The 25,377-nt window shown below is 36.4% G+C and overlaps 1 protein-coding gene across 4 annotated transcripts in view; it reads right to left on the reverse strand.

The window, feature by feature from the left end:
- The window catches only part of Ppat-Dpck (Bifunctional Phosphopantetheine adenylyltransferase - Dephospho-CoA kinase), a 220,825-nt gene that overhangs the window by 21,550 nt on the left and 173,898 nt on the right, over positions 1–25,377 (reverse strand). For all 4 annotated transcript variants that reach the window (XM_081740329.1, XM_081740327.1, XM_081740328.1 and 1 more), the window contains 2 exons: positions 18,958–19,158; positions 8,683–8,937 (listed from right to left, as the gene is read on the reverse strand). In XM_081740329.1, the coding sequence (XP_081596455.1) occupies positions 8,683–8,937; positions 18,958–19,158 (456 nt within the window). The remainder of the gene's footprint in view (positions 1–8,682; positions 8,938–18,957; positions 19,159–25,377) is intronic.

Here is a 25,377-nt window from a genome sequence, read left to right on the forward strand (position 1 = left end):
GGTCGAAGCTTTATAGTCTGTGGTAAAGCCTATACTGTTGCCCAGGGAGGTTTTACTGAGAGTTAAGTGGGATTGCAAGGGCATCACATATTACGAGCTACTACTGCCGGACAGAACAAATAGAGACTGGGACCTGTACTGCAGACAATTAACGTGAGTGCGCCTAGCAATTCAAAAGAAATGGCCAGAATTGGTCAACAAGAAAGGGTGTCGTATACCACGTTGACAATGCCAGACCGTACATCTTTAACGACCCGTCAAAAATTAAGAGAACTTCGCTGGGATATTTTAAGGCATTCATCATATAGCCCGAACTTAGCACCGTCATATTATAATTTGTCTCGGTCTCTTCAGAACTCCTTGAATGGAGTTAATATAGTTTCAAAAGAGGCCTGTGAAAACCATGTATCATAATTTTTTGACCCAAAACTACAGAAGTCCTACAGCAACGAAATTATAGTGTTGGCGGGAATAGGGCAGAAGGTCACCAAATAAAATGGCGTACATGTGGTTTCATAATGTTATTTTCACATCACATTTTGAGCTCCAAACAAATGCTCAATACTATTTAGACTACCTGATATTAACTAGAAGAAGCAATCACAAATACTGCAACATTGTTCCTTATACACTGATAACGAACAAAAATATTTGTATATTTTCTTTTATAAGAGATCTCTGTGAAAATAAAATTGCATTCTTCTAACCATTATTAATTACATACACAATGATATAGTAGAAGTTAACTAAAATAAACGTAGAAATGGGAAAAAGGAAGACAAACTGATCAGCGTAACATACATTACATTTTTATGAGAATGAAACAAAAAATGAATTCCCTATCAAAGTACAGCTGCGTACAGAGCAAATATGTCATCTCACTGATTCTTAAAATAAATAAGAGAAAACTTGATTATAATGCAGCCATGTGGAACCCGGTCCACCTGGCTCGTTATTGAAAATAAATTTCTTACGTAATCTCTTAAACTAAGCTGAAAGTTTTTCTTAGATAACTGATATCCGCCTTGAAAACATCCTCCGCGTTGGAACATCCAATGTAGAGTGTACCACCGGACATTGGCAGACTGGTCAAGTGTTCCACTAAAATGGTAAATAAATAAATTTTTCTGCTTTTCTTTAGTGAGTAAATATTTTGGTTACCGTTATAACAGTTTTATCTTCCTATGACATCAGTGTACGACGAACGATTTTATAAACTGAATATGGCTATTCAGTTCCTGTGAAAATGTTGTACATTGTCTCGTACGGCCCTCGACTAGAGCCGTAGCTAGAAATTACAGAACCCGGGGGCGAAGTAGAATTCGGCGCCCCCTACATTCACCTTATCAAGCTTTTCTTCTCTTTTTATTTATTTATTTATTACATATAAGAGAAGCAGCTTATGTTGTTATGCTACGCTCAATTTTGATCAAGCTTCTGGGACAGACCATTGCAACAGCTAACAAATACGAGCTCTTTTCAAGAGGCTTATTTTGGACTTTCTGTTAAACTTGACAAAACTACCTTTGATTATATACAGGTCCACTTGGAGAACAGCTATGGAAAGTTACGAGTATTTACAATGTACCAATTTGTGAACTGTAACGGAAATTCAGAAGGAACCTTCTTTCCGAGTTTCTCAATATTGATCAGTGGACATAAAGAATATGTTTAATGTTTGTATTTAAAATCCAAAATATAGTTTGTTTGACTACTGCATATGTTTAAAATTATAGTAATTACTTAATTTTTTAATGAATGAAAGTTCTGAATTTAAGGTTACTTATTATTAATTAACATATTAAAAATACACTAACACACACACACAAATATATCTATATTAAAAATTTAACTTTAAATTCATTATATTATTTCATTGTTATTTTTTCTGAATTTTACATTTAAGTGATTTTTATAAGTTTAAACACTATAATTTTAAATATATATAGATAATTTGTCGCATCAGGAAACAAGTACTTGTTTACATACAAGATTTTGTACATAAAGTTTATATAAAAGCTAAGCAGTCTTTTCTCTTTTCTAAGTTCCTCTGCTGTTCTTCGGTTTCATTTATGTAATTACCTTATTTGTACATTATGTCGTCCAGTTGTATAAATGTTCAGTGTTGTCCTTTATGTTAGAGAAGAAACACCTCATCTAGTTCCCTTCCATGTGGTAAAGTGCCAAGAACCGACGACACGTTGCCACGTTGGATAGCAATAGCTGTGCGTTGAATTGGGAAAGACGTTGAACGAACTCCAGTAACGATAGAAATGCGTCTGCCTACTTCTCTAATGAAAGCGTCTTGGAGATCTCCAGGCACCACGTGTCTCGATGGCAATTGAGGTAAAAATAAATTTATCACGGAGGTGGTTGTATTTCCTTTGCTTTTCTACCTTTCTACGACTAGCAACAGTTCCAACATTCATAACAGCTAATGGGAGACTTCAATGGGCAAATGTATCTGAATATGTAAAGTCCCATACTAGTTATCTGCCTCTCATCCATGGAACTAATGTCATGCCATCAGGTCGTTTACCATCTGAACGACAACAGCCTGCAAGATCACGTATGAAAGGAATTCCAGCTGTGGTAAGGGCTTGTAAAATATCATTAACAGAGGAGTGTCTAGCGTGTTTACCCATATTCTTCATGCATGAAAGACCATGCAGACCACGTTGGTTAACTTGATTCCCGCAAGCTGAACACCAATGTGACTCACAAACAGCTGAACCTAATCTTAAGGCGACAGCGATTCGAAATGTTTCATTAGTCGTATGAAGACCTAATGGTGGGGAGGGTACTAATAGTGAATATGTGAAGAATGTGGAAGAGTGTAATAGTCAATAATCTGTGAAGAACGTGGAAGAGTGTGAGGGTACTGTCAATAGTCTGTGGTGGGGCTTGAGGATGGCCGGCTTTCGCATGAGTGAAGAGTTCATGTGAGCAACAATGAAGTTGGAGTATGCAAGTGGGCTTGTCATAAGTACTGTGAAGAATATTATTTAGTAGTATGGGGATAAAAATTAGTAAAGTACTTTTGAAGTTTGTGTGCATGTACCCGTATCCGTAAATAAAGAGTAGCTTAGTTTGGAAATAGTTATTTTTAATAGTAAAAGTTATAGCTGTAAGCAGGTATTGCATTCAACCATGCCCCAGCATGTAGCGATGAGGCAGCACGAATTCTGGTTTTATCCTCTGGAGCAATAACTGACTGTAAAAGAAGTTCATGGAAATGCAATGCAATTGGTGTACACCAAGATGCCTGAGAACCTCTTTTGTTAATTTCTGGAAGATCTGTATCTGTTAAATTTTTCCATTTGGTAGAGCCATCTGAACTGTGCCATCTGGGTCCAGGTGGTAACCTGGCGGAAGGAGAGCCTCGACTAAACGAAGAGATCCGTGGTAGCACGCTAAAACGGAAGGAATCGCCATATCCTCGGATCGTTGAATACCAAGAGCCCCTAATTCCACAGGTAAGTATGTTTGAATCCAAGATTCGTCGCTTAAGGAGCAGTTCAAAATTGACTCCAGATCCATTTTAATGATTAGGTCATATTTGTCCAGTAGTAGGGTCTCATTCTAGGATGGAAAGCATCGTAAAAAGTAGTTTACAAAATATATACGTATAAAGGGTGTACATGATTTGTATGTATGTAGATAGATAAAAATATCACACAACTAGATATGTATGCACAAAAAATATCCTGGCGACAGAAATGATCCCAATATATTCCTTCAAATTGGAAGCATTTCATATATCAATGAATTAAAAAAAATCACTGGTGGTGATCAGTCTTTGGAAAAGACAAATTCGTTGGGTTAAGTTCTGGGCCCTTAAGCCCCTATTCTACAGCTGCTTCAAGTTCGAAAATAATATTATTCCCCTTGTTTACCTTGATTTTTAATATTCGCAAGCAAACAGCAACTTGAGTGTCTCTTCACTCATTTCATTTTCATACCTTCATTCTGACTGTCGTGATTAATCCGATTGGGTAGAAAAGCATGATTAACTAAGCAAACTCATCACCACTAAAATGCCGAACAAGTATTTCAAACTTTGACCGTTTCTGATTTTGAAAACGCTGATGCATACAATAGAAGTGATTACTCGGCACCTTGTAAGTCACATCATCACTAACAAATTATATAACTTCCTTTACGTTATAAGTAAAAACTTATCGTGACTCTTACTGAAACGTCTGGATTGCCAGGGAAATGAACAAGAACATTTTTATCAAATCTATTTCTTTGCAAACCGATAACAATACTGATTTAATATAGTGCCAATATCTTTTCGGGGCGACGCATCGTCATTCATTTCCAATACTTTTTTTGACTTTCTTCTTGCTCGTTGGTCGCCTCTTTCTATCAGCACCCACGGCGACCGCCCCGCTCGCCCACCTAGTCTGTTCTCGACGCCAGTTAGTCCTCTGTGGTTGACCCACTCCTTGTTCCTGTATTATGCCGTTACAACACTTAATTCACTGGAATTGTTGCTACACGTTATTACTGGTACGCTACTGATGGCACAGTGACGAGACCATACACAGGCTAACTGGGTGAGAGTCGATTACGAAACTAACGGGAAGATAAAACGGAAACTATAGTCAATGATGAACATACACATTTTACTGTGTGACTATCTACTATTCTCTCTACAAAACAGCTAACTTCGTGTATGGGTGTGTATTTACATTGTTTAGTGTGAAAGGCAACATCAAAAGTACCAGTAATTCGGGATTCCGGCTGCATTACATGACAAGGTGGTGAAAGATTATATTTACCGATTTTGTTCTCATACTAAAAGCATACAGATACAGAAATGAAATGAATAATTCAATGTTCCACGGTTATGGCCTTTGGGCTCAAACAGATGGATGATAAATAACAGTGAAGGAGTATGAAATAACGGTGAACAGAGAACGTAGTAGGAAAAAACGGGAGAACCCTGAGAAGGTCTACAAACATGCTGCTAGTCACCACAAACTCACAAGCCCTGAGAACGAACCCAGTGGCGTATCGAATGAAGGGTTCCTAAGGATTGTAACTCCTCTAATTGAGTTTTGTATACAGGGTGTTTCACAATGAATATCGGAGTTTTAAGGTTTTGAAGTATTTATTTCATTTCACGTACAATTATAAATAATACATCAAATAAAAGAGCAACTCAAATAGTTTTTGCTACAGGTGTTCAATGTGAGTAACATTCGTCACACGGCACACACTGAGTCGATAGGCGAGTTCTCAAACCTTGATCAGTGTGTTTGGAGTAATTGCTGCAACAACTGCTTTCAATTCTCTCTCTCTCTCTTTCTTTTTTTCTTTTCTTTTTCTTTTTTCTTTTTTTTTTTTTTATTTCTCAATCTCCTTAAAATTCTCCACACAGACGCTATTGGAATTGCTAGTTCACGACTAACCTTTCAAACTGATTTCTTGGGGCTATACGTGAAAGATTAAACACGTTCTTCAGTCACTCTTGGTCGTTTCGTACTCTTCCCTTTGCACAGACAGCCGGTGTTTTCAAACTGATGATACTATCTACGGATGTTATTATCACTTGGTGGATTGCAATTAAACTTAATACTGAAAGTACGTTGCATTGTAAGTACAGATTCAGTCTTTGCAAAATGTAAAACACAAAAAGCTTTATGCTTACCTAGTTGCCATCTTTGCCACTAGCGCTTTCTAATGGCAGACAGAGGAAACAGTGCATACGTCTGCATGCGTACAAAACTATTTAAGTTACTCTTTCCTTTGATGTATTATTTATAATTGTAAGTTATTTTAAGTTAATTGTAATAAATACTAAAAAGCTTTAAAACCACGACATTCATTTTGGAACACCCTGTACTACTGATATGGAAAGCGTTTTAGTTTTCTTAAATCTTGGAGTCGTAACATTATTTGTGTGTGGAGGAGGGGATTTAATTTATTTGTATGACATTACATTTTTTTAAATGTTTAGAAGACGTGAATAGGCTAGATTGAATACTTATCCAGCAAAGAGAAAGTGACGAAGGAATTATTATTGAAATTAAATATAATCTGATGTTAATTCTAGCGATTTGGATGTTCATCTAATTGTGCAAAGCTAACCGAAGCCAGAAGAGAACATATAAACGACTGTTGGAAGTACCGCACCATAATCGCATTGAACGAGAAACCCGGATGAGATCCCCGATTGCAATACTTACATATCTAGAGACTCCTAGAAACGGATATTGTGCTACACACTGCAATACAAGATATTTAAGTGTGTGTGCAGGCGGGGCAAATTGGTGGTGGTGATGGTAAAACATCCAAATACATTATTATTTTGATGTAAAGGCAAACTGACATATTCCAGGGAAGATAGAATACCGGAATTTTGTATTTGGAATCTGAACCTGAAGGAGGGGGAGAACATGATTGAGTACAGAGGGATAATGTTAAAGAGAGAAAAGAAATGAACATTTCTTCTGCGAAAAACAAGGAAATAATAATATGTACTATTATACTTATGACACATCCCCTACTTGGAATAATTTTGGCTACGTCTATGATCGAAACTAGCACCAAAAGTTAGTGCTCAATTACCGAACCACACTGTTTCCTACAAGCAAATAGACACCCGTGGAAGAAATAAGTCTTTCTTGGAAGATGCAATACTCTTAACATTTTGAGCGCTAATTCCGTATTTTTACGGAGTAGCTCATCTTTCGTAGACTGCGGATTCCGTATTCATACGTGATGTGATTCAAAATGTATTTCAATGGTTTTCCTCCCTTTATTATCCGGAGTCAGCAGTTTTGAAATATCCGTTGGACTTCGTAGTTCGGAATTTCGTCAGTAGATGGCGTGAAGATCGTAATTAATACTTTTGTTATCGCTAGGGTTAAAAAAAAGTGATTATTGTTTGACCGACGATTCAATACGCTTCAGTTTAGAGGCGGAATTGAGCGACAGGGATGGTGATTTGTTTGAAGGAGAGTTATTGGACGATTATGAGAATGATCCAGACAACGATAAAGTTCTTCTCGGGCAATTAGCCAGGTGAAAACTGGTGGATAGGCCAACGTTTCGAGAACTGTCATCGTTCTCGAAACGTTGGCCTATCCACCAGTTTTCACCTGGCTGATTGCCCGAGAAGAACTTTATCATATACGCCGCCAGGAAAGCTTCAAATCTTGATCCAGACAATGTAGCAACAGAAATATTAAATATGTAAGGTGAATAACCTTGAGATAATAATTCTCATATTCGCATTCATTTTCCTTGCAGTACGTATACATGTTATTTGTGATTTATAATGGTTTTGTAGCTGGAATACAGAATATTACATATAAGGATAAACAGCAAGGTCTAAGCTTTCACACGGTGCATGTTGTATTATTTTAGTTGTTCTAGATTTTGAGATATAATTTTTTAAAATGTTGCAAAACAGCCCAGCATTCTTGGGAAAGCCTGCACTTTAGAGCCCATCACTCAAAGTGTTAACGTCCCCCATAAAAAATGAGGCTGTATGACAGTGAAATTTCAGTTAAATGTTGATCTAAACCACGTACACTCTCATCACAGATTAAACTGGGAACTACGTACGCATGATATTCAGTGTGTCCTATGCAGGGTTGGTAAGAATAATGTTTTTTTTTTTTTTAAAAAGAGAAAACAACAACAAAGAACCCGTTTTATTTTTTTGAGGGGGGTTAATCCCGTTTTTTTAGTTTAAATAATTTGCTCTGTGTATTTATATTACATATGAACAGAAATAAGTTTGTTTCGCCATGGTGTTATTATGCAACAACCGGGTTATGCCGGAAGGAGTCATATAAGCTTAAAGCGGAATCCAAAGGCTTTTCAGCATACATTCGAGAGAAATTTCCTCCTTTTGGACCTGGCACAGCAGAATGGAAGTTCCACCCGCTTTGCTCCAACACCAATAGTATATTTGCTTATTCGGAAATCAGGACTGTCCCGTTTCATTATAAAGTTGGGTGGTCCGGTCAGTAAATTTCTTAACTCGGGAAACTTCAGCCTTAGCCACCAGGAAAATCCTGTTATTACTTTAAATGTATAGCAATAATGGGATATTCCCGTTATTCCTTTGCATGTAAAATTTTACATTCAACGTAACATAATCAGTACGCTAAAACTGAAGTATTAAGTTCTAAATTTAGTATGTACGTATCATTTAATAAAATTAAAGCTGAAAGTCCAATCCAAGCGAATGTTGAAAGCTACGTAGACAGTCGATAAATTTTGCCAATTTCTATCAATATCTTTAAGTAACCTTTGCTTCTTTATAAAACAACAGGCATTCAAGCAAGCAGAAATATACAATTTGGTTTCGTTTCATATGTTTACGCTTAACATTTTTATGTAATACCGAGGTTATCAAGGAGAAGACTTTCGCTTAAAGTGACATCCGAACTGCTACTTGGTTTACACTTGAAAGAAGAGTTGTGGTTCGACCGAGCATTGAACATAGGACGCCTTGATTAAAAGGTGAAAAGCAGATAAAACTAATGCAGTTCGTTTGATATGTGGAAGCGTCACCATGCAGTTTACACGATTTAAAGCATTTTTCGTTCTTTTTTTCACTATTTGGTTTAAACCAACCAACTCTGGTCCTATGTAATGTTTATTAAAGAGGAGAATTTTTATTATTATCCGCATGACACAAATGATTGAAAAGCTTACCTTGTCACCAAAAACAAGTTCACTTAAAGCTCTTCTGTTTATCTCTGATTCTGGATCAAGTATGCCAGTTCCAAACACACTAACGAGCCTTTGGTAGCAGGGTTTCCCTCTTTTGTACACATTATGTCCTAGTCTATCACAGTAAATAACTCCAGCACCAAGATCAGCTAGGCGTTGGGCAATGGCCGATTTCCCACTTGCTATTCCACCTGTCAGACCAATCACATACGGAAGCGTCGGAAGGTGAGGTTTAGGCTGAAATAAAATTATAATATGTACTTTTTTTTAAAAATGGCGTTTCAACTCTACGAAAATAAGCATATTCATATAGGTGATTGTAATATTTCATTCTTTTAACATTAGCTTTCACACACAGAACATATATACAATCTATCACATTTCATTTAGTGCCTGGCAGGAAAGGCAAAAGGATTTGCTACCGAAATTATACCAGAAAAATAATCATCCGATTAGGATTCCCAAGGCACATAAATGGTTTATTATTATTATTATTATTAAGTATCCTGCCTTTTGGCAGGTCCTGGGTCTAATGTTTGTTTTTTCTTCTTAATTTTCAATTTGGACTTGGAAATGTTTCTTCCACGTTTCTCGATTTTCAGCTTTCTCTTTTAACTCCCAATATTTTCTTCTATTTTTCAAATAATCGATCACTTGCGTTCTTTTTCTTCCTATTCCTCGCTTTCCTTCCACCTTTCCTTCTATGGCAATATAAAGAAGACAATTTCTTCGCAAGATGTGTCCAATCCAATTGGTGGCTAGCAGCATCATCTTCTCTCCGATTCATTTTAAAACATCTTCGTTTGTTACTCTCTCTGTCTATTTTGTCTTCTCCATCCTCTTCCAACACCACATCTCCACGCTCTTTAAATATTTCTTTTCTAACTTCCGTAATGTCCAAGTCTCTGAACCATAAAGTCCAATACTCCATATATAGCACTTGACCAATTTCTTTCTTAGCCCAATATTAAGGCTGCTAGTTAAGAGTGACCTTTTCTTGTTGAATGCTTGTTTGGCTGTGGCAATTCTTGATCTGACCTCCTTGGTGGAGTACGTCTTTCGTCAAAATACTTTCCAGATATTTGAAATAATCGATCTTTTCAAGTTCTCTCTGTTCTACTCTAACCCGTAAGGGTGCATTTCCACGGTATTTTGTCACGACTTTCGATTTTTTTTCCATGTTTATTTCCGTTCCATATAGTTTCCCAAGTACCAACTATTTTGTCAATAATCTCCTGTCCTTCTTCGGTTCTAGTTACAATAACCGTTATCATCTGCATACCTGATCTTGTTAATGATCTGCACTCCAATCCTGAAAACTCCAATTCCCATTTTTATGGTTGTTAATATTACGCTTTTCTCGAAAGCTCTCTAAAGTTCATTTTTTATTGTGATTTGGACGTAGAACCTAAAATAGCCTATTGGAGACCTAGGACCTATCGGAGAACTTAAAATAATAACCCACAACGTATGTAATAGTTGCGCTCAGCAAGTGAGGTTCTTTACGGTTCACCTACACGTTTTTTTTAATTTTTTTTTTTATTTTGTCAGAACTCTCCTCCTAGGGTCTTACAACAATCTACACCAAATTTTCCATGTTGTTAGAGGTCACTAAGGCATCGTTGGGGAATGCTGGCTGAAATCCTATCCCATATAATCAATGTTCTTCTTCACCAAATTAATGCCACAGGCAAGAAACACCATTCGGCAGTTAAGTGTCATTAAGCTAATAATAAATTAATAAGAGTGTCTTACGTAGTAAAGTATTAAAAGTAAATAGTGGAAAAGTATAGGATGAGAGGTGTTACCACTTCAACGCCGTGACATGAATTTTCATAGTCAACATTGGGACATAAATATTTAAATTTTACCGCCGCAGGTATCAATTAGCTTAAACTGTTACCACAAGAAAGTATTACCGCAGCAGGCTCTTTGTGCCGCCTTGCGACTAAATTATGAATCTCATAATCTCATACGTAAGTCATTTTTCATTAAATATTTTGGTACCGCAAAAAATATAGAAAACAGATTTCAAATTGTCATGTTTCGTTTCTGTATTAGTACAAAGTATACAATGTAATATTTTATTTATTGCAAAATACTCAATATTTTAAGACATTTTGATATAATTTTACATATACTATATTACATTTTTCAGTAGGATTTCATATAACCTCAAAAATATTGGACATAAATGATTATTAGAAAACAAATTTTACGTTTTAATTCCAACATTCAAATTTAATTTTTTTTTCCTAATCATTGTATTATAAACAATGTGTATTTAATTTTTTAACGGTACATGTTGAACATCTTGTACACGTGTACTATTCTGAGCTTCTCATGTATAATTCTTGACAATTCTCAACCAAACTTACAATACGGTAATTTTTTTTAAGCAAAATATTTTAGGATTTATTTAAATAAAAAAATTCATCCATTTTGTGTGTGAATGGGAATGAATTGAAAACACTTATTGCGTTGCCTCTTTGAATGGCAAGGCTTACCCGTTGGAACAGGAAATGTTTGCTTCTAGGGTCACCTGACTTATTAATTAAAGCTGACCCCAAATTTGTCAAAAATTTACTTGTTTCTTTACTAAAAACATCCATGGTTTCAGTAGCTGCCTCTGCTTCCTCGCTGGTTAATGTTATGTATGAGGGTGCGAAAGTGTCTAAGCATGTAACATCCCACACTAGACTGGCCTCTTTTCCATGGAATTAAAGTAATTCCGTCTGGTCTTTGCCATCATCCCGTAACATTCCTGTTGGTTCCAAAATGCTAGGAATGTCTATGCTGGCGAGAGTTCGCTTTACTATTCGGTTTAATTCTCCGTGGCGTGAAAATCCCCCATTGCTTCTAATGCAACTTAAAGCATGTAGACCTTTAGCATCCATTTGATTCTGACATACACACGTGAATTCATGACAAATATTTATGCCAAGGCGTAAGGCTACACTTATTTGAAAGATATTATTTTCCATAAATGTTCCTATGTTTTTTGAGGGTGTAGCTTGCAACCATGCTCCGGAATCTTTCTTGTGAAGCGCTTTAAGACGGGCAGTATCAACAGGATTTTCTGAAACTATTTCCCTTTCTCTTATCTGATTTAATAATATGTCATCCCATTTCCTTTGTATTCTTTTTGTCTCTGGAATTTCGTTATAAGTGTCTTTCCATATCTCTAGTGCCTCTGTCAAATGGGCAATTTTCACTTCATCAACTGTGTTATGTAAAATGTTGGAGACGAGTGAAACTGCTCCATGGCACGAAGACAAAAAAGCAGGAAAGCTCAAATCAGATACTTTTCGTATGCTTAAACCACGTAGTCGTATGGGTAAACTTGCTTGCCTCCACTGACTTTCGTTTAATGTATAATTAATAATTGATTCTAAACCCCTTTTCAGTAAGTTGTCTAGTTGAAGGACAACATATGGCATGGTCCACGTTGGAGTGGTGCGTAGAAAATATGTCAGTTATGGAATGCCTAAACAGTTTTTTAGAAGAAAATAAGCTATATGTGCAGGCAACTGTTTCAATTTGTCCATTATTATTTTCATACTATTTAAATGCTCTTCAAATTTATGAACATAGCCATCCTCGTGGAGTGGCGTCCCTAGTAATGACAACTCATGGGTTTGTATTGTCCGTATTCCAGGCAACAATGTCTGAAACTTGGCTTCAGTGACAGGATCAACTTTTCCCGATATGAATAATAATTCACACTTGCATGGATTTACTTGTAAACCTATCTTTTCAGATTCATTGATTAAAGTATTTAGGTCCTGTATTACTGTTTCTGGTGAACCTCCCAAGGTTCCATCATCTAGGTAAAACAAGTTTAATTCTGAAGATAAACTGCGCACTATTGGATGGATGGCCAAACTAAAAATCATCGGACATGTAGGATCACCCTGTTGACATCCTACCTGTGACGTAACTGTTTTGTCTCCATAAAATAACAGGGATGGATTAGCATAGCTTTCCCACACATATGGATATAAATCGGGTACAACCAGCTTCACTTCTTTCAATATAGAATCTCTTTCGACCGAATTAAAAGCGTTTTTGTAATCGATTTTTAAGATCACCTTGTTTGTACTTTCGTTGGTTTTGATATGTGTTTTAGTAGCATGTATGATTGCCTCATTTCCTTTTTTGGTTGCGAAGCCGAGCTGATGAGGTTGTAAATGAATATTGCATTTGCTATAAACTAATGATACAGCTAACTTAGAAGACAATCTTCTGAGAACACATCCTACTGCAATGGGCCTAATTCCACCATCTTTTTTTCTTAATGCACACAAATTAGCTCCAAAAAGAAATTTGCATACATCCTGATCCACTTTTCCATTTAAAATTAGATTTACTAGTTTCGTGATCGAATTAAGTAAAATATATGCTGAATCACCAGCGGATTTAGAAGTTAAGTCCTTTAGATGTTGTGGTGTCAGTCCATCTATTCCTGACGCAGAACCACTGGGGAAACTACGAATTGCCTTTAAAACCATGTCAGAATCAACTTTTTGCAAACAAAAAGATATTTTAAGCTAAATTAACGCATTCATAGTTCTCAACGGACTACACTGAAGTATAATGACAAATATTCACTTGAACTGATCTTGGTTTACGTCTGTCATTTAGTAACTGCCGAAATTTTCAATAGGAATTACATCCTCCTCAGCGGCGTATAAGTAGGTCGTACATCCATATTATTAGCAACAAGCCGTACTTTTAAAATTACTCAAAGCTTTCCTGAACGATACAGATATACTATACGGTTGTCAACTTGAGACTGGATAGTGGCAATTTTCTAGGTCGAAATTCAGATTTTTAAAAATGCAACTTTTGTTACTGATAACATCGAGATATTTGTATATATTTTTATTACTAGAAGAAATTTTTTTGTTTTCATACATACCATCAGCAATGGGGGCCATGTTATGCGATAAGTTTGCTGTAGATGATTTAAGAAAATGTCGCTGAGGAAGACGGCAGTCCCATTGAAAATTTCGGCAATTGCTAAATTACAGACTATACCGAGATTAGTCCAAGTGAACATTTGTAATTCTGTTGAATGAAGGACGAATATTTTTCGACAAGTACTTCTCAAATCATTTCAGCGGCAGGTTAAAGGAAAACGAAATTCCAATAACAATGGCTAATAGTCTATGAGAAACCACTGATAAGATAATTATGAAATACATTGAATTCTAACAAAGCGCTAAGAAAAAAAAAAAAAAAAAAAAAAAAAACTTTGGTATAAGAAAATACTGACAATTTATGGTATTTGTGAAGAAATATGTTGTAATACTACAGTATTGATCGAAGACATAATTGAAATTTTAGTGTAACAATTTACTAAAAATTTAATCCGCAACTCTTCTACAATTTAACCTACAGGTTATCAATTCATTTGTTTCTTTAAAAATTAATATTTATCTGGACATTATTAACCAGCAAACTACTTACTTTAAATGCTTGCTGTTTTACAGAATCATAGGGAAATGTATGAGATAATTTGTTTTTAGAGGAATTCTAATTAAGGCATTGTTTAAAACAACAAGTGGAAGTATATCAAACAATTATACATACAAAAAATGTGATAATGAAGTGTTAGTTTGTATACACTTGTGATGAGCCACAGCAGTAGGAAATGTATTGCGTGCATTACCTTATTCACAAGTAGATGATTAGTACTGTTTATAATCTGAAGTCGGCACCAACCTGGAAATTTTTGAGTATTTTCACGAAAATATTCAGAGTGGTTCTATGAAAGTTCAGATATTTATGGGTGCAGTTTGTATTAATAACAGTGAGGTTATTAGTATCTAGAGGAAGGGTGTTTGTTGGATGCTTCTATATCAAAACGATTGATGCCAATACGATTGGAGCAGAAGTTACAGTAGATACTTCTGTAAAAATGCTGCTGAGGACTGCAAAAGTTTTCATTGAAATTTTGGGAAAACACACGTATCTTTTGAACAAGATTGTAACTTTGTAAACAATAGGGGCTCCGCAGTGGTTAGAACGTTGGACTCACGTCTGCGTGGTTCCGGATTCGATTCTCAGCCGGCGCACCCCAATTTTCGACGTCCACCCAGCGTCATGAGGCAAACTAGGGACTCATGTGACTAAAGACGTGAAAGCTACTAAGTCCAGAAAGTTCCTGATATACCTATTCGAGGCAGGACGGCGCGATATGTTGACCACGTGTTCATTGCAGAGCAGGATTTAGTTCCGCTAGTTGTTAACAGATGGTGTTGGAGCAGGCTCAGGGCTGTTAATTATTATTAACAAGGCTCCTACTTATTTCTAGCTGGCGTCCCTTGTTGTGAAACTGCGAACTCCATATCGCTTGAAGGAAAAAGTCTCACTCTAAAATTATTTTCTAAGGATATGACATTCTGAGAAGTGAAACTACTTTTATGTGAAAACTATTTTACCTTACAAACGTTGTTCGTATTTAGGATTTTATTTTCCCTACATTTCGGTCATCTATGCAACCTAAATAGGAACAACGTTTGTGGCGCAAGGTTAAGATTTACTTCTCGAAAAAATATACCCTGAGCATATGACAGTAATTATACTTTCTTGTGAGTTTCCCAGAGCTACTGACGAAAGCGCAGAAATTGCTGAAACAGTTTAGTAAAATTTAAAAACACTTGGATGGAGTTAACTTGTTATATTTATACAAATTATAACGTTCGATTGTTGGCTACGATATTCAACAGGGTAACTATTTGAAGTGGTAAAAATGATTGGACAAGGTGTTCGGCTATTATTGAGAAGAACATTTGCAATATGTTGTTATATAGTTACAGCTATGTGTTGATGTTTATTATATATGTCAGTAAGGTGATGGATTTACGCTGTTGGAAGCTGAGATGAACCGAATTAGTTAGTAAAACTATAAATAAAAAGCTTACTATACTGTAAATGTAAACTATCTCATAGAAAGGGAGTATATCCAGCATAAGGTAAGTGCTGCTTTAGGTGTGCAGACTTATATTATTTTGTTCCATCGTGTGCCCTACAATCGGTTGAAGCAGAGATGGAACAACCAAGTTTCGAAGTGCACATCGAAAAACAATCACGATCTCGCTCTGTCATTGCTGCTTCAGTTCTAGTGAAATTAGAAGCCGAAAGTGTCCTGGATCTGGCACAAACTTTGCAAATGTACACGATCAACACCTACCTACTGATGAGAGTTACTCCAGAGTCTAGATCGAGAAAATAATAACGCCATACAATGATATCAAAGGAGAATTTTTCAATGAAAAGTTGTAGAAGAAAAATTTAATTCTACTAATTAATGCTTCTTCTGTATTTTCACTTCCAAATAGTTTTAACAGCTTGTCAATACTTCAAGTATCATTGGTCAAGACAATAACTCTGGAATCAGTAGCGTATTTAGAGGGAGGGCTTCCGGGCTTAAGCCCCTCCCGAAATCTTACTTACTATAGTAAAGTATATGAAATATCTTGCAGAATTTTCTCATTTTCAGGCAAATCCCCCCCCCCCCCCGAAACAAAATCGTAAATACGCCACTGTCTAGAATACTACTAAGAATAAAAAACCTAAGCATAGTATTAAGAAAATTAAGAAGAAATCTAGGTGTGGGACTATAGTTCGCTGAAAATATGAACTGATCGCAGAATCAAGAAACACAGGTACAAAGAAGAAAACAAGTGATTCAAAAAATAGAAGGAAAGAAAAAAGCGGTATATGAACATCGAAAGAATAGAAGTTTCATACAACTTGTTTATATCATGGCTACGAAGCCAGTAATATGTATAAGAATTCGAGTAGGACACCTGACGAATTACATGGTTATTACGTAAGGAAAGTACTATACAGTATAAAGTCTAGTGCAGCAGCAGGATTTGATGAAATAACTATAAAAATACTTCAGCCAGCATTGTAATTTTTATTACCTCCCTTACTTCTTATTATATATATATATATATATATCGGGTGTCCGAGAAGTCCTTCCCTGATTACAGAATTTGATAACTCAGGCTAGAAATAAGATAGAAATATGAAACTGGTGTTGAATTGTTTACAAACTATAAAAGTTTTTGTCTGTGTTAGGTTTGTTCTGTTTTACCAAGTCTCAATTTTTTTGTTTTAGGTTTGTAGTACATAAGTAAGAAGCCCAAGAAGCCATGCCAACCAACCAGGAGAAGGCACAGTGTGTCCTGTGGTACCATGAGACACGATCACCAACCACGGTGCAGAGACAGTTCCAGACAACATTTGGGAGGACTCCACCTGATGTCAAGAGCATTAAAGCCTGGTATGAGAAGTTCAAGAACACAGGGTCGGTTGCTGACCTTCAGAGGTCTGGTCGACCAAGAACCTCAGCAGACACGGACCGCAGCAGATTGAATATCGCCTAGATGTGCTACGTGCTACCAAGGGTGCTCATGTGGAAGTGTACTGATGTGACCAAAACTTTTATAGTTTGTAAACAATTCAACACCAGTTTCATATTTCTATCTTATTTCTAGCCTGAGTTATCAATTTCTGTAATCAGGGAAGGACTTCTCGGACACCCTGTATATATATATTTAGTAAATGCATGGTTCCCCGGTGCTTGGAAAACGTTAAAATACTGCCATTATATAAGAAGTCTCAAGTAAAATCTGCAAATGATCGTCCAATGACCATTTTACCGGTAATGTCAAAAGTCTTAGAAAGATAGTGTTTCAGCAGATGATGGAATATGTTAATAATAATAATAATAATAATAATAATAATAATAATAATAATAATAATAATAATAATAATAATAATAATAATAATAATAATTATTATTATTATTATTATTATTATTATTATTATTATTCCTATTATTCCTATTATTCCGTCTGGATTTCGCTGATGGTACCGCTAAATCAATGACTGAAGTTATCAATATTTCATATTTTTGATGGCTCTCAGATAACAATTTTGGTCTTGTTAGACCTAACTAAAGCTTTTGATGTAAATTATAAGATATGTTTGGCTAAACTTAGATTTTGTAACCTATCTTTACTAGTGTCAAAAGGGTTTCAATCTTGCTTATCGTGTAGACAGCAACAAATGTATCTAATAACATTAAGTTTTCTATGTCTGAGCTCTTTAGTGTTAACAAGAGAGTGCCTCAGGGATCTATTTTGGGTCCATTGTTGTTTTCCCTGTATACTGCTGACCTCTAACTTCAATTAAATACTCCTCTGCCCATTGTTACGCAGTAGATTTATTACTTCATCTCCACAACATTATGCAAATAGTTGAGCTTTTAAACAGCGACTCAGTATCTGCAACAATCAAATTATTAACCCCTCTAAATGTGCATATAGTATCCTAGGAACTTCACAACAATTGGACGACATCAGTGTACCGAATATAAGGATACAAACTGTAGATTCGTATATTTTTAATTCTACTCATATGAAAATTTTGCGATTGCTATTAGATGAAGAACTAAATTGGAATAAGAACACTTCTAATCAGTGTAATAAAACAATTACTCTATTACGCCACCTTTACAAAGTGAAAGAACTTAACTTTTCCTGTAAAACTGTACTTAACGAATGTACTTATTCTACCTTTGTTTGACTATTTGTTAATCCTTTTTTTTTTTTTTTTTTTAATTACCTATGTGGAATACCAATAATATTCTGATAATATCAAGACGAAGATACCTGCGTTATTGCTATTTCATTCATAAAATTCTGAGAATGAAACGTCCTCAATATTTTCATCGTAAGATCACACATCGGTTAGATGTTCATTCTTATCTGAATCGTAATAGTGAAAAATTTCACATACCAAGGCACAAACTAAAACTAGTAGAGGGATATTTCTCTATATCAGGCCTAAGGGCATAGAAGCATTGCCTAAAACAATTAAACACCAGCAATCATTTGAGATCTTTAAAAACACATTAAACATTTACCATTCAACGACCAGTGATTATCTTCTAGCAAATTAGATATGTACAATTTGGTGTGATATTGCACAGCATTTTTTTTCTTTTCTTCTATCTTTGTAATGAGTTTTGCATTTCACATACTTCAAATCTAGCGTAGATTTAGGTTACTTATTATTATTTGGGACTTGGATTTAATTTTGCATTTTTTTTAGCTACCTTACTATCTTATTTTTAATGCAATTTGCGAATATTTCTAATGTGGAAACGTTAGAAAAAAAAAGAAAAAAAAAACTGACTTTAACCTACAACATGTACTGGTCAACTCGTCCTCTAACCTCTGGAGTTCGTAGTCTTTCTCCCAGGAGCCTCATTCTTTGAGAACTGGAGCTAACTTTATCTTCTTCCTCATCGGAATATTTTGAGTTTTCCTTCAGAAGAGGAATCGTGTGGATGGCCAAACCACTCAGTCCATTTGATACACGCGTATCGTTCACTTTTGTGCCACCGCGCAACGTCTCTGGACTCACAACTAACATCTGAAAGAGATAAAATAATCAGTTACGACCTTAAGATTTTAATGCTACATTAAATTATGGAATATCGTATTTACGAGTACTCTTAATTAAATATCAGTTTGGAACTGAATTTGCACTGTACTAATCTTTAATAAGCAGAATTAGGATATTTTTACTTGTACTCTTGGTAAACATGTGCATTAGATTTGAATAGATAGGTACATGTTCTGCAGAGGCTGTTTACGATCTAAAGTGATGATTTTCACTAGTGATAGTAGCGCCACCTAGCGCAAAGTGAAAAACATTAACAGTCTTATACATACATTGGACCTTAGATTATCTGTGACATATATGGTGAACATTCGGTTTGAAGAATATCACAAAAGATGGTCCCCTCCAGGGAAGGTACATAACGGCAATTTCCGATGCCAAATGCAGTTTTAGTTCCATAATCAAGATATGTAGTGAACGTGGATCCACCGTGTGAAAGAATGAAACATCATATGTATTAAAGGAACATGAAAGGCGAGGAGTGGAACGATTCTTGTAGGGCAGAAACAAGTCAACTCGCTTCCTGCTATCAAGAAAGTGCAGACTCTCGTTACAGGGAAGAACTCAGCTATACAAAGAGGTATTGAAAACCGTGATGGAGCATCCCTCAAGACGGTTTACATCACAATCTACAAAAACCCTTGCCAAAACACATCGCAGAACGTCGTACCAATCGCCAAAGGCTCCACGAATATCATAGGATTAAATACATTCTCATACTGACTTAAATATGCGAGGTATGGCTACGAAAAAAAAAAAAAAAAACGGATTGATTTAGCTACTGGCAAACAACGGGTACATGAAGGTAAAAGCAATGCATGATTCTCTAGCACGATACCCTACCTACTGAATGACAGACTGCCCTGGATGCAGGTCAATCAGTTTTGCTGTGGTCTTTGTACAAAGCGGAATGTACGTCTGTGCTCCATCGGAAAAACGCTGAGTGTTAAAATGGAACAGCGTGCTAATGTGAAATTTCTATGCAAGCTGGGAAAGTCCGCAACAGAAACGTATGATATGTTAAAATCAGTGTACGGAGATTATTGCTTATCACAAACACAAGTGTTTGAGTGGTTCAAACGTTTTAAAGAGGGACGGGAAATGATCACAGACGACCCGCGTCCAGGACGACCTTGCACGTCGAGAACAGAAACGAACATTCAAAAAGTGAGTGATGTGATTCGGAAAGATCGTCGATTGAGCATTAGAGCTGTTGCTGACATCAGATGAATAGACAAAGAAAGTGTTTGTCAAACTTTACATGAGAATTTGAACATGAGTAAAGTGCGTTCAAAATTGGTGCCAAGAAACCTGACATGGAACAGAAAGACGCTCGAGTGAACATTTGTACTGACATTTTAACAAACATTGAAAAGGATCCTACATTTCTAGATGGAGTGATTACGTGTGATGAATCGTGGTTTTTCACGTACGATCCTGAAACAAAGTGCCAATCAATGCATTGGAAGAGCCCGAGTTCTCCACGCCAGAAGAAAGCTCGAATGAGCAAGTCGAAATCCAAAGCCATGACGATTGTTTTTCTCAACATCCATGGGATCGTGTACGTTTATTGAGTACCCGAGGGTCAAACTGTAAACCAACATTATTATCTTGATGTTCTGATAACCCTTCGTGAGCGAGTAAGAAGACGACGAAGGGTACGACCTGATTTGTGGCAAACGAAGTCATGGATTCTGCACCAAGACAATTCTTCTGTTCATACGGCCCTATCAGTTAAGATATTTTTGGCTAAAAACATGGCATTCCAGTGTTAGATCACCCGCCATATGCGCCGGATCTTGCCCCGTGTGACCCTTTTTTTATTTCCCACTATGAAGTCAGCCCTGAAAGGAGCCAGATTTGAGACAGTAGAAGGTGTGGAAAGAAAGGTGACGAATATCATGAACATGATTTCAAAAAGAAAAAAATGACTGGCAACACTGCTTCCAACAATGGAAGAATCGTATGGAACGATGTAAGGATCGTGAAGGGGAGTACTTTGAAGGTGATAGAGTTCCCATTGTGCAAAATGTCCAATAAAAGATTTTGTAGTATCAGTCCGGTTTTTTTCTAGCCACACCTCGTGTACACTCATGTCGAAAATTATTGTCGCATGTCTATAAATATGTTGTTGTAGGCATATAATTTGATAACGGATTCGCCCGGTGTTTCTTATAATGTTAGTATGTATCGACAAAGGCATGTCTGTGGCAAATTTCATGTCAAAAGAGCAGTAAATAAGAACAATAAAACGAAAATAGACATTCTTGTCCATTTTGCAACATTTTGTTTTACTCATTCCAATTATCGTATTTGTAATTCTTTTCCTATTAAATTTACCACAAATATACATTTCCCGTTTATACACATAGTAGCAGTATTAAAAGTACCCTGCAAAATCATTATCAAATTATATTCTTACAATAAGACAGTTATAGATATGCGACAATTATTTTGGACATGAGTGTACATCTCAAAGACTGTAACAGGCCATGTAGAAATTTCTAGAGAACATGGTATTAAAAACTTCCAATAGTGAATGTAGGGAAAGTTTTGGCAAGTTTTCACCGTTGTCGGCTTTTGTTACAACAGAAAGTTACAAGATATACCGCGTTGCCAAAAATGCTTAGATGAATTTCAATTATTATTACTAGTTGTTTCCTCCAAGCCTTCGGCTTGTCTGCATGCTAGCGACATTTCTTGGTGTTAGAGAGGACGTAGTGCATCTAGCGACAACTATTAGGAATTAGAGTAACTTTTATAATCAGGATAAAAATATCTAAATATTTTTGCTTAATGTTTATGCAACCCGTAACTTTTAAATGTTTTCAAGACTGCATATTAGCATTACAGAAAGAGATGCTTTTGTTATTTATGTGTTGAGAAGAGAAATTAAGACAAGGGATTATTACAGTCACCGATAGAGGAGCCAATCAACATCATGGTGGTAATTACAAGTGGAGAATGTCTGTAGAAAGCGACAACAATATTACAATGCTACTGTCTTGTAACATATGTTCAGAAGTGTCTGCCAACCGAAGTGGAGAAAGCACAGCGGAGTCTCGGCGTAATACTCACGATGTGGTAGTAGCACAATACAAGTGCCAACTGATTTCTTATTTTGATCAGAGTATAAGGTCCTAACACTGCCATGACATTCTTCGTCTGTATGGAAGGGATACAAATCGGGTACGGTTGTACCCAGACAACATACCCAGCCCCAGCCATACACCTCATTCGACGGTTCTCTTTCTTCCACAAATGGAAGAAACAACTGGTATCCGTCTCATTCCGTTAACTCACACCTCAGTGAAATCTCCAAATGTTCACTGATGGCCATTCTCAAAATCTTGGGCCTCCTCAAAGCTGAAACGGGCCTTGGCATAGCGGAGAGTCCGTACCGCTGACTGTAGAAAGTTTAGGAGTGGTTGCGGTTGAACACATCCATGATACGTGCTAGCCTCTTTCAATGGAAATTTCGATGTTAAGCAACCCAGAATAGGTCCACTATATAGATCATCATCGGTAATGGCGTCATGAAGTTTGCTTGAGGTAAGTACATCTTGATATCGTCCCTATGAATCGGAAACAACCTCTGTGTATGAGGGTTGTACTGCAAGTTTCGGAAATTTACTATTGAAGAACTTGCAACACGTTGGGAATTGTTATATTTGTGAAGTATGATATGCGTTCAGTGCCGGATCTAGAAGGTAAAAACTGAGGGGGGAGGGGGGGGGGAAAGGGAAGCCAGAACCCAGACTACGACAGGTATATCTTGAGTTTACAATTTTTCATGGGTCCTGCAGAAGTTTCCCATTCAACTCTCTCCCGATGGATATTATGGCTAGGTTGGTCGTTGACATTGTGGATTTCAAGTATTGTTTTACACATTGAATAACAGAAAAACTGCAACTAAAACTATATATATAATGTTTCAAAAATTTTTCAGTAAAGAATAAAAGACAACGCTTACTATAAACTTTCAAAAATATACAAATAATAGTTTCAATTACTTTTGTCACTCAAAAAATTGGGGGGTTTAGACCTCTAGGCCCCGGGCTAGATCTACCACTGTATGTTTTCAATACACAAGTAGCTTCTCAGCTAACAATGAATGCGTTTTGTTTCACAGAACCAGTTTGAAGTGAAGAAGTTGATGGAGAAAAAAAAATGAATTTGACCAACGAGCATTTTTGTGCAATGATTTATTATGACTTTTGACAGCGTTTAAAGTAATAACAATGTGTCTGTCAGTCGAGTGAATGCTACGTTTGTTGAAGGTCGCCCAGCAAAAGGCAAAGTGAAGAGGAAACCGACATTGTGTTTGGGGTTAATTGAGTGTGATCGACATATGACATACAGTAAAACTCAAGAACATTCAGGTATTGGCATGAGTCAAATACAAACAATTCTCTATTATTTATGTGTGAAATTAGAAAAGAGGAAAGAAGGAAAGAGAAGGGCATCGAGAGAAAGAGAGAGAAAATTATGCTCTCGTTGGAAGACCCACAATTTCACTCACGAGCAAAAAGACGCCCATGTGATGCGGCGCAAAAGTATGCTCAAACGGTTCAAAGCAAAAGCGTCAAATTAACTCTTGTGTGTTTCACAGGTGCGTCGCATCACAGAAACGTGGATCTATTTATATGAACCCAAAATGAGTCAAAACCAACAACAGTCCTTTGTTGACAAAGTGTTGCAAAGAAAATGGCTGCTTCATTCTTCGGAAAATCTGGACACATTTCTACTATTGCCTTACGGAATTGCAGAACAATTAATGTTGAGGGTACAGTGCCATTTGTTTGGGTCAAACCCCAGACGTCGCATCATGACAAAGCAAGTGTATATATATATATATATATATATATATATATATATATATATATATATATATATATATATATATATATATATATATATATATATATATATATATATATATATATATATATATATATATATATACAGACACAGACACGACACGACACGACACACACACACACACAGAGAGAGAGAGAGAGAGCAGCTCAAATCCTGGAATTTCTTAACAGTGAAAGTGACGAACTTGTCTCATCCTGCTTATTCACCAAACCTAGTCCCCCAGATTTTTCTTGTTTCCAACAATCAAAAATAAAATGCAAGAACAGTGAGTTTTAAGATGATAAGAGGCAGTGCAAATATACAAAATGCACGTTTCTGAGGTACTTACCGCTGAGCTGAGTGCCATCTGCTTCAACAATTGGTTTATTCAAGTGGACAAATGTATTGCCTATTCCTTTGAGGGGTGAGCACTTTCAAAAGCAATAGAAAATATTTGCATTCTGACTGTCGTCTTTCTATTAGTTCGGCGAAACTTTCAGTGCAACACTCGTAATTGGACAAAACAACCGATTTTCCTCACGCCTGATCCTTAACAGGCGTGAATTCAATGAAATTCAGGAGTGAAAAATGTGGTAGAAGACCGGAAATCGAATCAAGTTTCCGTGTCCTTACGTTGATCATTACGTCATGCAGCCCGAGCAGTAATACGCTTTCACTCTTGAGGACAATCCTTAACCAATCGACCACATGGACTGTACTATCAGAATCTGTTGTGCTTGGACAACTGAGTCTATAATCAGTCTACTATTATATTGGTCAGACACCTACAACGGCTGAAAAATCAGTGCCACGTCCCACGATTATGCCATGTAGACTAAAGGAATCGATGATGAAAACCAATGAAATGGTGGAATGAAGAAAGTGGAAGGAAACGGGAGAACCTCGAGAAAACCCATACGCACGGTGTTTTCCACCACAAAACCTACTTGGCGCAAGCTGGGATCGTGTCATCGGTGAACGCTCTACTTTCAATGTCGCCATAGAACAAAAACGGCTGAATAACGGCTTTATTAAAATATCGATTCAACGTTTGAGGAACATGTTCTATCTTTAATTTTATTCCTCTCTTAGAATTAGTGGCATAGTTTGGAAGTTTACTTTGGTTCCATACTGTGAAACGAAACACACTTGTTATTAATCAACATCTATGATCAGTTTTAGAGCGAGTCGGATGCAGATTTTCTCCTCTACTTTTGCTGTTGTGATTTAACGCTGTAGTGAATGAAAAATGGTCCACTATTTCTTTGGAAGTGATTCAGAATTTATATGCTGGAGGATACAAACTGTAATCTCTACTACTAGGGGTCC

Source organism: Thermobia domestica, chromosome 15 (assembly GCF_964235325.1).
Source record: "Thermobia domestica chromosome 15, izTheDome1.hap1.1, whole genome shotgun sequence".
Taxonomy (NCBI): Eukaryota; Metazoa; Arthropoda; class Insecta; order Zygentoma; family Lepismatidae; genus Thermobia; species Thermobia domestica.